At 38.4% G+C, this 14372-nt stretch overlaps 1 protein-coding gene across 4 annotated transcripts in view; it reads right to left on the bottom strand.

Annotated features, from left to right (window-relative positions):
* Positions 1 to 14372, bottom strand: part of LOC124593897 (ralBP1-associated Eps domain-containing protein 2) — a 126815-nt gene that overhangs the window by 45179 nt on the left and 67264 nt on the right. For 3 of the 4 annotated variants that reach the window (XM_047132244.1, XM_047132246.1, XM_047132247.1), the window contains 3 exons: positions 6567 to 6645; positions 6336 to 6463; positions 4773 to 4834 (listed from right to left, as the gene is read on the bottom strand). In XM_047132244.1, the coding sequence (XP_046988200.1) occupies positions 4773 to 4834; positions 6336 to 6463; positions 6567 to 6645 (269 nt within the window). The remainder of the gene's footprint in view (positions 1 to 4772; positions 4835 to 6335; positions 6464 to 6566; positions 6646 to 14372) is intronic. The other variant, XM_047132245.1, reaches the window with a different exon arrangement.

The raw sequence follows: 14372 nt of genomic DNA on the forward strand, positions 1-14372 counted from the left end.
CATGCCGCGAGCGGCGACAGATCATAAACACTCATTATCAGAATGCAACAAACAATGCATGACACAGTACAGTAATGAATTTTCAGCTTAGAGTGACAAACACCTATAACAAAGAGAACGGCACTTATCAGATCAAAGAAAAATAAGCAATCAATTCAAACCAAACGAAGCACATAAAAAAGGAAGGGTACCCATATAAATACGGACGGAGCGCCTGACGCATAGCAATGGCTACCTGGTAAAGTTTACGACTCAAACCAAACAACTGTAGCTGTATCGTCATTCATTCGAGCTAAATTGTGTCACATATTACAATGGACCAACTCTGTTTCGATTTGGAGGTGCGGCCTAAAACTTTTCTCTCCCCTTGAATTTCGAGTCTCAAATTTCAGGTGCGGCTTAGATTCGGGAAATTTTTTTTTTCCCTTGATTTCGAGTCTCATTTTTCAGGTGCAGCTTAGATTCTAGTGCGGCTTAGATTCGAGTAAATACGGTATACTCTCGCATTAAAATCACTCTTGATGATAACATGGCCTGTCTTGTTAGTTTTGTTCACTTTTTCTGAATATCATAAAAAAAGTGTCAATATCATCCTCCTTTCCCTTCTCTAGGCTGTACACATCGATAAGAGTTATATGACTTCCTGGAATTTGTAATCTGACTGTCATTATTCTTTCATTTATGGAGCTGTATTCAAAAATCTTTCCTCACCATTCATCATAGACTAAATTGCTACTCCAGCACTAGCTCTTTTCCTTTGGGGAACACCACTGTAATCCAACCAGTAGTCTGTCAAATCTCTTGTTCCTTTTAGTTTTTTCTTAGTTTCTGTTATTAATGCAAAGTCCACTTTCCTCTCTTTGAATATGTGATTTAACTTGCCCTCTCTCTTGTTCCACACTGTCGAAGACACACAATCAGTAATGCCAAATCATTTGTCATTTCAGATTTCTCGTTTGTCAACAGTTCATCCATTCCTGTATTCGAAGCTGTCAGTGAGTGTGCCAATAATTTTACAATCTCTAACAGTGCTATGAGTGCTGCGCAGGGTAAGTTGTGTGCTGGGACTGCTACAGCTAGGTATCGCGATCTACCTGATTTTCTGTAATCAGGGTTATATATCCTAGACCACAAAATCACCTTCACAAAGGGACACTGCTCACTAAGCAGAGATCTAGCAGCAACTATTTTTATTTCTAATGACTTTTGTGTAAAATTCTTTACTTCATGGGAGGAGTTGGCTGCATGGGTAGAGTGGTGGCTTAGTTGGCCTCTGATGGTGTGCAGTGGTATGCGGGCAAGGTTCCAAGTCCACTGTCCATTGTTGACGGCTTCTAAATGGTACCAGGGTCATGTGTAGCTTCCCCTCCCCCCCTTCTCCCCCCAACAGTCCCCACAGGCAAAATGACAAGTGGATGTACTCATATTGAATTCATGGTCTGGGTTTGTGTGCAGGCATCACACTTGGCAACTGCCTTCTTAAGGGTCGGTCCAAAAGAAGTATCGAACACCAGAGGCTGCATTGCATTGACAGCTTTTTTAACTTCACCAAAGCATATACATTTTGTTCAGCTTCTGAACTTTTCTTTCCTCATTACAAACCCTGCACTTCCTCCTCCATGCTGGGTGATTCCTGCAGCAGTTTATACATTTCAGAGGAAGCATACAGAAGTTGCCGGATTCGTGAGCTTAGGCTCCACAATTTCCACATGTAACCCTCCTGTTAAGTGCCACAGTGGTAAAACCAAATTTTGGATATTTGAAACATCACACTGGGTTGGGAATAAATGATTGAACTTTAAGATGGATATAGCCTGCAAGTATGTTCAGGTAAGTCCGGAGTGTTGAAAGTTAGAATAAATGTTGCAAGCTTCTCCAATGTTCTGCTGAATCACCTCATATAATACTGCACTGCTTTGATGTCCATGCTACTTCATTCTTCACATAATTCCTCAGGGTCCATCTCCATTATACTGGAGCAGGTAATCACAACTTAACAAAATTTAAGGATGTTATGCACCTCAGCCACAACTGGTTCACCTAAGGCTTTGCATTCCAGAAGCTCAGGTACTTGGTGTAACATGGCAGTTTCAACTGCAAGTGTTCCATTACGAAGTCTTTTAATGTTTTTCAGGAACCTAGCAATACCCTCCAATGCCTTGTGAAGATAGAAAGAGGATACCTTCTAAAGGATTCCTCTGCTCTCTCAATCATAATGTAAGTGTTATGGCAGGCTAGTGTCCTGTAGCTATAATTTGGGAACTACTTTTCAGGAAGACTGACTGACTGAACTCACTCTCTTGAGTGGGTGTGGGTACTACCTGATAGTACACCACCCTCTCAGGAGCAGATGTGAATTGAGGTCACTACTCCATACAGGTCCCACATGCCGCTAGGGACACAAATGTCAACCCGGGCAGAGCCCCGCATATCTGGTCAAGCCCTGTACCACTGTCAGGTGCCCAGAGGTTGACCACTAAGAGACTGTTTTACTTCCACAAGCATTCAGTACATCCTTGTGGTTCATCTGTGAAAACAAGGCATCATGCCCTGAAACACACAACATTCCATTGCCATGCCAAACAATGGTCCCAGTAGCATGCCAGAGATTACGGTACAAGAGGTCTGGTCGCACTGGCCATTTAGCTCGGGAAATGCTGGGTTGCTGTGCCCATAACCAACCACTCCCTGGGAAAAACACAGCTCTTACTTAAGTTATGGGACATCCTACACAGGGTGTATATGCGAACAAGAAAAAAAATTCACGAATTTTTCCCAGATTTCCCAGTTGAAAATACACTTTGTCCCAGGAGAAAATACACTTTTTCTGTGTTAAGTGACAGTATACTTTTCCTCAGAACTATAAAACTTATCAATCTTTTGAATGATTATGGTTTGTCAAGTGCCAATTAGACCTACTACAAGCACTAAGCTTTATGTTCGGAAATAGTTTCAAGTTTCATTAATATGCTCCAGCTCCTCAAACATGAGATCGAAAAGTAGTAGTACGAACTTTTTTATAACTTTGGAATCGTCATATTCTTCCATAATTTGTGTGATGACCCCATTTCTTCTCCTTCCTCTTCTAAAAAACCATCTTGTCATCACTAATTATGTTACTATTCCTACCAGTGTCAAAACTTATTCCCTGGTTGACTTCACTCCCCCGTCACAATCACTGGTTTCGTTATCCCACGGTTGTTCTCCGGTTAGGCGTTATTATGTGTTCATACAACGTGTTTTCTGCACTACTCCCAGCATAAAACTTAGGTGGCTGCCACCAGGGGACTGTACAACTGGCCCTTGCTAGTGTAATGGTCTGGTCAAAAATTTACTGTCAAAATTTCATTTTCTTGGATACACCGAGAAGATAATACGTAATTTGTTATTCCTGTTAGTTGTTTATTTCCACTTTGGTAGTCAGAATCTATGGATTTTGCTGGTAATTATAACAATGTTGATCATTCACAAACTCAATCAACCACATAATCAGGCAGTGATCGGCATTCTTTCGTTTGGCTTTATTCCGCTCAGCTCGTATAGCCCCATCTGCTTCTGTCCGCATGAAAGTTTATTTCTAGATGCGATCAGGATTCCCCTGGCTGAGACATGAGACACACTATGCACGCATTCAAAAACCAGCTTATTCATTCAGAAATATACGTAGACTATGTCCAAAAACCAACAGGGATGAGTTTCAAAATAATATGAATAATCGATTTTCCTCAAGAATATGAATTTGGCACCCCTTTCCCCCCTGAAATTGCCACCTGGGGCAGATACCCCAGTTTGCCCCTTGTGAATCTAGCAGCTTGCTCATGCCAATAAAATTTTTCCGGGTAGCACCTTGCTGCTACTGCTTATACAGCTAAAAGCCCCAGTTCTGTAGACAGAAGAAGGAGAAGGTACTACACATACGTAAGTCAACTGTGCATGCGCATGAGCCTGCTCACAGCTGCTCAAACGAATCTTATGTAAGCAGTTGTGATGTCACACTCATCGCAGGCAATTTGTTGTTATGAAGCATTGAATAGTCTTCCTAAAGCCTTCGACACATTTTGCCGTTAGCAGACGCTTATATGAGCACTGTGTTTGGTTGTTGTATATGGCACCTTACCTTGGCAACTTAAGTTTCATTTTTATTTATTTTTCTTTTTTCTTTCTTCTTCTCTTGTTCAGGTTTGTTGAGCCATTATTATTTTGCAGTAGCCGGATAAAGTAATATCCTTTGTTAGAGTATTGTTTCATACCAGGCAAAATTACAAAAATTTAACTGAAAACTAAATTAAATAAATTCCTGGAATCTTAAAAAATTCCTGGGTTTTTCCTGGTTTTCTCCCAGATGAAGAAAATCCCAGGTTTTTCCAGGATCTACCGGTTGTCCCAGGTCTTATAAACCCTGCTACAGCTATAGCTAAGGCTAGGTGGCTAAGCTACCATCGTCACACACCTCAGCATCATAGAAACATATGAAACATAAGATATGAAGATGGCATCTGTTGAACTATTATGGTTCTCTGTGGATTGTCTGCCGCGAGTAATGGGTATAATGGCAGGGGCACTGCGAATGTAGTGTGTGGACTATAAGTTGAGAATGTGGGTCTCAAGGGGAGGGTGCCGGCGATAAGTCAGACCAGTTTATGACCAAATCCTTTTCCTTACACTTTTTTCTCTTTTTCAAAAATAAATAAAACAAATTATGACTGATTAATGACTAAAGACATTGATAAATTCAATCTATTAATTTAAGAAATCAATATAATATTAATTACCGTGCTTGGGGATACACGAGGAGGTACAACTGGAGGAATACCTAACAGGCCACCAGATTTACCTGAAACAAAGGTAAATACTTCATTAGATCTAAATATTTCTTTAACCAGATCTACACTCAACTAAATTTATTTATTGGACAATTATACAGGGCATCCAAGGAGGAACGTTCAATATTCAGGGATATGGCAGGAACGATCATTTGAAGCAAAAAGTCTAGTAAACACGGGCTCTAAAATACATATCTTAAGAGGAATGAGCACTTTTTCAGTAGAAGACATGTTACACAGCAACAAAGCAAGTGCTCAGAGCTCTTAATGTACGCATTTTAAGAGTCCACGTGTACTGGAGTAGTTTGCTTCAAATGATTGTTCCTGTCATATCCCTGAATATTGACTGTTCCTACTGGGACATTCTGCATACAACAGTGAGCTCTAAGTTATTACTATTCAATCTCATAATTCTCAATTATTATGAAAATCATTCATTCAACCCAGAATTTAATTTCTTCTGGAGAAGACAAATGTTCATGGATCATACAGGAGGCAAATTGACCCCTTACAATAAATACACACACTATTTAGGATTCCTGTCCCTGTTAAACAACAGTAGAATATAACAAAGAATGCAGGAAAAGGAACCAGAGGTCAAATGGCAGAGAGAGAGAGAGAGAGAGAGAGAGAGAGAGAGAGAGAGAGAGAGAGGAAGGGGGGGGGGGGGGGGGGGGGGAGAGAACAAGTGATGGTAATTGTGTTGGGTTGTGCGGAGGAGAAGAAGAGCAGGCACATTCGTACATCACCAAAACATCGTCACATTTGTGAGAAGTTTTAACAGTATGCCAGGTTTATATATCGACTTCAACTGAGTACGATAAAATGTTTCTCATGTATTTCCAGAACTGGCATCCGATATCCTTTTACAGTGCTCCCATGTATTTTCTACATACATAAAATGTGTTAACATTTGTAAATATTAACATTTATACATGAAATCTTAAGAATGTTCAAGCTTGTTTGATGTTTCATAAAAAAAAAAGGGGGACGAGAGGAAAGGTTCAGAATGAAGACAGTGTGACTGTTGGAAAAATACTTTAGAAATGGCTGTAACAAGGAGGGCCTAAAAATTCCACCTGATCAACAATTAATTTTCAATAAATACCTATAAACTGTTAAGTGTAATATTAAATGGGTTAGAAGCTCTAGAGGTCTAATTGTAACACAACATGCATGAAGCATAAATAAATGCAACATATGAAGGGTCACTACTCATTTCAATAGTTTGTGAAACAGTAGTGCCTTGTGCACCACAAGAAGATTTATTTTACACCTTATCTGTTACTTCCAAACTTGGAAACAAACTGAATAATCACCTCAGCTCTACAAAACTCACTCATCAACAAACAATGATAGTTTTATAGCCTTATTAATTAACACAAAATTTCAGCAAGTAATGAATAGTATTTATAATGATACCAACAGCATGAAAAGTTAAATACATTAGAGATGGTATTTCCATAGAAGACTGTAGAAAAGAATTTATGATTATCAATACAGATATCATACCCAGTCTGTTGAGGTCCAAAGATGAACTCCTTGCATGCGTACGATAAGGTCTAGGTGGAGGAGGAGGTGGAGGCTCCTTTTTGGGTCCTATCTGAGATGATGGAAGACTGGTTGGCCCAGACTGGGCGCTGTGGAGAAAATATTAAGAAACTTGTAAACTATTTCACATGGATGTTTATCCTTTACCTAAATTTGATGAAAATTTTCAAAAAGAAGAGTCTGATGACTCACCCAGGTATGCTGTTGACTTCTTCAGAGGTTGGGATGACAGCTGGCTGTGGTGGAGGGGGTATTGCTCCAGGTCCCGGAGCTGCACAAACAATATATTTATTTGAAAATGTTTCCATACCACAGCTGGAGGTCAAGAAAATTGAGGTGGCTGAAGTGATTCTGCCAGAATTTGTTCCAATTAGGAAATTAAGTCACAGATTAGATGCTATCCCAGGTCATAACATACTGCAAATAGTATCATGGAAGCTAACTTGTGACAATGATTTTTACAGCAGTATAACATCTTCCCTGAACATACAGCAATTTAACTACTTATGCAAAAAGAATGGTTTCAAAAAGTATAAATAATTAAGATCATATTTCAAACCATAACACTGCACTTCAGTTCTACATATATTCAAGCCATTTCTTCTTCCCACACTGTGAAACAAACTAAGTAGTATAATATGCTAGAAAATGGAAACAAATAATGGCATGTATGTACCCAAACCCAATGGTAGCACTTCGTTGCTTCTAAAAAGAATTTCTAATTTCATGTTTACACTTCCTTTCTTTCTCTCTTTGTAACATTACGAGTCAAGACAGCTGTAACGGAACTTGAATAGCATAAAGTTATCGTTAAAAACGCACGCCGCGCGATTTGTTACGATTTGGTCAGTCATAATAGTAGTAACATGCTTTCGAATACAATTAAAATATAACGGCGGTACCTGTTTAGCGTTATTGGAAATAATATGTAATAAATTAATGAGTAAGGTAGCCGATCCTATAAGAAGAGGTGAAATTGGGCATATTAAGGTGTTTTGCTTTACGTCGACTAAGCCGATGATACGGCGTCCTTTTTTTTCCGTTTACTCTTAGAAAAAAAAAAAAAAGAAAACAAGTAACGAAGTGCTAATTGTGCGTTGTGAAAAATATAGGGGCGAATTTTAAATAGCTACAGTGTATAATCAGACTAACAAATGGACATTCAGTTACGCGAAATAGCGGACAGTGAAATGTGGTCATTAAATTGAGTACACCTACAGGGCGGTCAATTCCGGGATAAGTCTATTCGCATCTCACGAGGGACGCGGTATTGAGACCGGTTTTTTTAAATTATATCACGGAGAGCGGGCTTCAATTTATAAAAAGGAGAAAAGCTGTATCATTATCATTGGCTGTTGGTGTTAAGCAACCAAAACTGTTCATCAAAGGGTTTCGGTGAATGAGTGGTGAATGCGAAATGAAACTGTGAACGAAGTTATGTTAAATAAAGCAGAAGAGACAAGACAGTTTGGTCGTATCTGTTATTATTCCATAAACCGTAACATTTATTCTCGTTGTACGAAGCCTTTATAGACGATCGTTATGACAATTTGCTTTGAAGGGATCTCGTTACGAGTTAAGTTTTGGGGACCTGGTCAACAGGGGATAGTTCGTAGATCTTAACTACTGCAGCTATTCTGGAATCAGGTGCTACCGTGACCGTTGTGTGTTGTCAACGGCTTAAGGTCATCATATCTCATGCTCTAAGATCGACGCGCCTTTCCTCTTTGTATAACGGTGTCTCACGGTAACCACGACAACGCCGACTGCGAAGGAAGATACGGTAGAAGTGGCACCCAACGTGGGGCTCGATTGAGGAGGATTGCTGCATCGAGTCGAGTGTCATCCGGATTCACGAACCCTAGAGTTGGAAAATATTGTAGCAGCCAGTGAGTCTGTCCAATGAAAGAGGTATTCTTCAATAATTGCTAAAAGTGAGCGATACTACCAGGTATGATTAAAATAACTGTATAATTATAAAAAAAAAAAAAAAAAAAAAGGAGGTTGAGACTTGTGATTTTGGTAGATAAATATATATAAATACATAGTGAAAATAAGTGTATGTCTTGGTAGTGAATAATCATGTCAAAACAAACGAAAAGAATACATGATAATGTGCAGTTGAGTAGAGTAATGAGTGGAGAGAGAAAGGAAAGTGAAGAGGATAGGGATGATGCAGCATCCCATGAGCTCAATGTGGGACAGGAGACATGTACAGATAATAATACAGTTATTGATTTAGAGCCATTAGGAGATTCAAATACAATGATAAGTAAGGTAAGCAGCGTGGGAGAACATAAAGATCTTGAGGTTTCGGAAGTAGATCAGCAAGTTGATCCTCAAAATGGAAATATTAATAAAAAAATGTTTGATATGCTGGTATCAATAAATACTCAAATGGGTGTAATGAATGGAAGACTTGGTTCACTAGAAAAAGATAATAAGCAATTAAAAGAGGACAATCAAAAGTTAAATGAAAAATTTGGGGCCAAATTTGGTTCATTAGAAGTTAAAATGGATTCTTTGGAAAGCAAACTGAACACCTTTGATTATATACTGGAAAATACTAAGAAAGAATTAAAGGCGGACTGGGAGACTCAATTAAATGCGAAATTTGGAGAACTAGATGTAGTTTTCTGACACCTTAGAAAGGCAATATAATAATTTAATGGGAAAACTTCATGATGTAGAAAAGAAATATGAGGCAGTTTCGAAGAGTTATGATGGCCTGTCCAATAGGATGGTTAAGTGTGAAAGCAGCTGTTTCAATGCTAGCGCACAGATAGAAGAGCTTTCGAAACAAATAGTCGAGTTTGAGTCTGATGCTCGTAAGGGGATTGACAAGTATTTAGTAGATCAAACTAAAAGATTTGATGAAGATCTAACTGAATGGATAGAAATAAAAAGAAATGAAATTGTAGACAAGGTTAAGACTACTATTGGATCCCATCCAAATGAAAATATCAATGAGCACCTAAGTAGAAATGATGAATTAATTAAGCTCTTCACTAGCGAAATTCAGAAAATAAAAGAGAAAATAGTTGATGAGTTACCTAAATGGCAAAAGGAAACCAATCATAAATTGGCGGAGTTAGAACGAAAGTCATCACAAAATTTGTTGACAGAGGACGAACGCTCGGAGAATAGGTTGAAAAACAACCGAACATGTGATAATACGAAGTACAATTGTGATGAAAACTTGCATTGGGAAGTTGATGATTCGGTTGGTAAAGATGATGATTCTTTTGGTCAGCGAGGATATTTGTCTTCTTTAAAGGTGGAGAACAGCATTTTTAAAAGTAGACAATTCCCAACATTCTCCATTGAAAAGAACAACCAGCATCCGAAAATCTTTATCAATAATTTCAAAAGAATATTTCCGCATAGCTGGTCAGAACACGACCGACTTCAATTTATAGTATCCAAAATTACCGGAGAAGCCGCATTATGGGCCGCCGAAGTAAGTGAAAGTTGCCATACTTGCGCTGAGTTTGAACAACTTTTTTTGGCTAAATACTGGTCGTCGAGTAAACAAGAGAAATTAAGAAAAGAGGTTTACCAACCTGAGTATTTTAACAGTAAAAGGAGTACTTTAAGGCAATATTTTGAAAAGTACATAAATAAGACACGTTATTGGAGTGATCCAATTTCTCACAAGGAAGTGATCAGAATTTTGAAGGAAAGGTTGCCCATAAATATACGTGAAAAGTTAATAAATGTTCCTGACCACGATGTAGAACAGTTCTTGTCAGTGATTGACTCTATAGATATGATTATGGAAGACGCAAGACAAATGAGTACTAATCAAATGTCGACTCACACTCATAGTAATACGAATAATTATAATAATAATTTAACGTATGCTAATAATAATACCGAAAACCAGGTCAAACCCGCATCACAGGAGCGTGGACAATCTTCATCCTATGGTTGCAATAAAAACAATGATTATAATAAATATAGAAGAGATACTTACTGTGCTAGAGGTAAACCTCGATATGGTGACACGAATGTGCATAGTAGTGATATTAATAAGAGTAACAGGTACCCAAATGATGAACCCAATTGCATTCGACCTTGGGAAGATAATTCGAAGCATAATGTTCATCGGCAGGATGGAACAAATGCCTCGAGTCCTCATCCAGCACAAGGAGTTATACCAATGGGCGAAGGAGCCTCCAATGTGCGACGGGGTGAATACCATAACTCGGATCATACTGTACGGATTGTGGAAGTTCATGAACCCCCACCAATGACTCAACGAGATAGATTAAACTAATACCAGTCACCAAATGCCTTCCTAGGATGACTGGAAAGGAGAAGGAAGGCAGGCATCAATTTGAAGTGATAGTATTAAGGTACAATAATGATCAGGATATAAGGAATGAGTTAATTGAAGAAAAACCTGAAGTTTCTAATAAATGCGGACAAATTTTACAGGCAATAATTCCAACAAGTATAAATAATGTTGATGTTGAAATATTAATTGATACTGGAGCAACTATTAGTGTCATGACGTTGGACTGTTTAAAACAGATAAGCCGAGGGGTAAAAATGCCCACTTTTCCTATCACAGGATGTACCGTGTCTGGCGCATTCAGCGCAAAAATGCGAAAAGTTGTGAAACAGGTACGTGTTGAGGTTACAATACAGGGGGCTCAAATAGAAAGTACATTCCTGGTTGTTCCTAAAATGACAGTACCATGTATCTGGGGTTTGGATTTTTTATGTGAGACCGGTGCAATCATTAATTTAGAGAAAGGTGAAATTCCAATGGTAATGTTTTGACAACCACCCTGAGAAAGGGCCGAGTAATTCCAAATCAATTGTGTATGAATCTAATGGTAAAATATGTCAGTATTGATGATGAAAATGTGTATGATATATGCCTTATTGAATGTTCTGAAGAAATGATGGATAAAATGTCATTGCAGGAAAAGGTGTTAGAATCAGAATATTTATCTGTTATCCAAAGGGATGAACTGTACTACTTGTTGGAAGCATATCAGTCAATTTTTAGTAAACGTCCGGGTATAATAAAAGACTTTGAATACCAATTAACCCTTTTGTCGTACTTCCTATTCTATCCCATGGACAAAGAAAGAAGTAGTCAGAAAGGAAATCAATAAAATGTTAGAATGGGGTAATATTGAGCCCTCAGATTCTGAATATTGTAACCCTCTTGTGGCGGTAATTAAACCCAATGGTGACACCAGATTGGTGTTGGATGCCAGAGAGATCAATAAGATCATTATACCTGTACAAATGCGACCGGAGAACCTAGAAGAGTTAGTACAAAAGTTTTATGGTGCCCGCTTCTTAACTTCTTTGGATATGCGTAGTTCATATTGGCAAACTAGAATATATCTAGAAAATATACTGCATTCGTTTTTCTGGGCCGAAGTTACCAGTTTACTGTCATGCCATTTGGGTTGAAAATAAGCGGTGGTGTTTTCATATCGGCATTAGATACCGTACTGGGCAGAGACCTTTTGAATGAAGTTACTTTATATGTGGATGATTTGCTAATTGCTTCTGAAACTTGGGAGGAACATTTGGACTTATTGAGACGAGTTTTTGCGAAATTTTTGGAATATGGAGTTACTGCAAATTTGAGCAAATCCAAGTTTGCTCATAACCAATTGAAATTTCTTGGACATATAATCACTCCTGAAGGGATAAAACCAAATCCTAAAAAGATGGATGCGATTAACAGATGTGCTTATCCAAAGAATAGAACGGAATTAAAGTCATTTATCGGCTTAGTTTCATTTTTTCGACGATTTTTACCCAATCAGTTAGGAAGCCAAGACTGTTTGTTACGGCTGTTAAGAAAAAAATGTCATGTGGGAGTGGAATTCCGAATGCACGCAAGCTTTTGATAACATCCGCAATGCTTTGACTAATGCTCCACTGTTACATCATCCGAGACTTGATCAAGATTTTTATATTGCTGCGGATGCTTCTGAAACAGGATTGGGTGCCACTCTTTTCCAGATGGACAATCCAGAAGATATCAGTACCATCAAGATAAATGGGTTTGCCAGCAGAACACTCTCTAGCTGTGAAGGTGCATATTGTACTACTGAATTGGAAGTACTGGCCGTGGTCTGGTCCCTTAGAAAGTTTCGCAATTTTGTATATGGAAAGAAGATCATTGTATTCTGCGACCACAAAGCTTTATCTTTTATTTTAACAGGAAGGATGTTCCATTCACGTTTAACCCGGTGGGCCTTCCTACTGCAAGAATATGATATTACGCTCAAATACATCAGAGGGAAAGACAACATCATAGCCGATGCTCTTTCAAGACTACCGAAAAGAAAGAATGATGATGAGTGTGAAGAACGGACTATTGACTTTAAAGTCATGAATTTATCAAGGCAATATTGTGAGAGGCAGATTTCACAGCTATCTCGAAGTCTTCCACAACTGCAAGAAGATGATAAGTTGTGGAAAGCCATTAGGCATGCTGTCGAAAGCAAAACGCTAAGTCACTCTCGAGAACAGTATCAATTAAAATCCGGAATATTGTATCGGAGGAAGGATGAAGAAGATGTTTGGAAAGTCTGTGTTCCAAATAAATATTTAGAATCACTAGTATGGTACACTCACTTGAATTGGGGTCATTTTGGTGCCGCTAAATGTACTGCCAAGATAGCACAATACTGCTATCATCCAAATTTGGGACGTATAGCTACAAATATTCTTAAGAAGTGCAAAATATGTCAGAAGGCAAAACCCATAAACTATTGTCGGAAGATAGAATTACATCCTATCATCCCACAACAACCTTTAATGTTGGTGTCATGTGATGTCTGTGGGCCATGTCCCATGACACGTGGACGGTTCAAATATGTATTGGCTTTCTATGATCTCTTTTCAAAATCTGTAAAATTATATCCTTTGAAAAACCTCCACGTTCGACCCATGTTACGCAAATTTATCAATAACTATATAACTGAGCTTGGCAAACCTATAATGATCTTGACAGACAACGCTGCTTATTATACAAGCAAAGTACGGAGAGACACTATGAAAGAACAAGGAATCCAGCACATTTACATCTCAAGATTTTACCCTTGTGGGAATCCGGTTGAAAGAATCTTCCGAGAGTTGAACCGATTTTTACGGACGTACATACCCAAACAACATTATAAATGGATCGATTGGATTTATGAATTTGAGAAAGTGTATAATGACTTACCACACTTATCGACAGGTTATTCACCTAACGAAATAGTATTTGGTGAAAGTATTGTGCCAGAATGGATGAAGAAATTACCTGCGATAGAACAAAAGATTACCAAGAAAGAAGATATGGTGAAGAAGGTCTACGAAAACCTGAAGCATCAAGCACAATTGAGAAAAACCCGTTTTGATAAAAATGTGAAGAAAGTAGTCACATATGATGTAGGGGAAGAAATTTTATTGAGAAATCACCCAAAAATATCAATCAGGAAAAGACTGAATAAGAAATGGCAATATTTATAGACAGGTCCATACAAAATAATGAAAATACCTCATGAAGGGAGCTACCTCCTGGCAGATTGTGATACTGATGTAATTAAAGGCTTGTGCCCTCACATAGACCTGAAGAAGTATTATCAATAATGAGCAAAATATAGATTCAAGAAACACTGAATGATACCAAGACTACACTCAGTGGACTAAATAAAAGCACTAGTGAATAAATACGTACTGACACTAACTTACAAAGAAAATTAGAGAATGTACCGACGATTTCCATGAGATACCTTCTTGGTATCAGCAACAATGACGACGCTGAAATACGATTTATCCTCTCACCAAACAGCGAGGATGGATGATTTAAAAGTGGAATTAAGAGGAAAAGAAAAGGACCAAATACTCTCTGGTTAAACAAGTGGCCTGATAAGGGTTTTGGCCTAGGATGCCAATCGTCGAACCCGGCTGTGATCCCTGCCTTGCACAGTCGGTTGAAGAAAAAAAATGTGGTGTGAATATGAAGTGATTAGT

The sequence above is a fragment of the Schistocerca americana genome, chromosome 2, assembly GCF_021461395.2.
Source record: "Schistocerca americana isolate TAMUIC-IGC-003095 chromosome 2, iqSchAmer2.1, whole genome shotgun sequence".
Taxonomy (NCBI): Eukaryota; Metazoa; Arthropoda; class Insecta; order Orthoptera; family Acrididae; genus Schistocerca; species Schistocerca americana.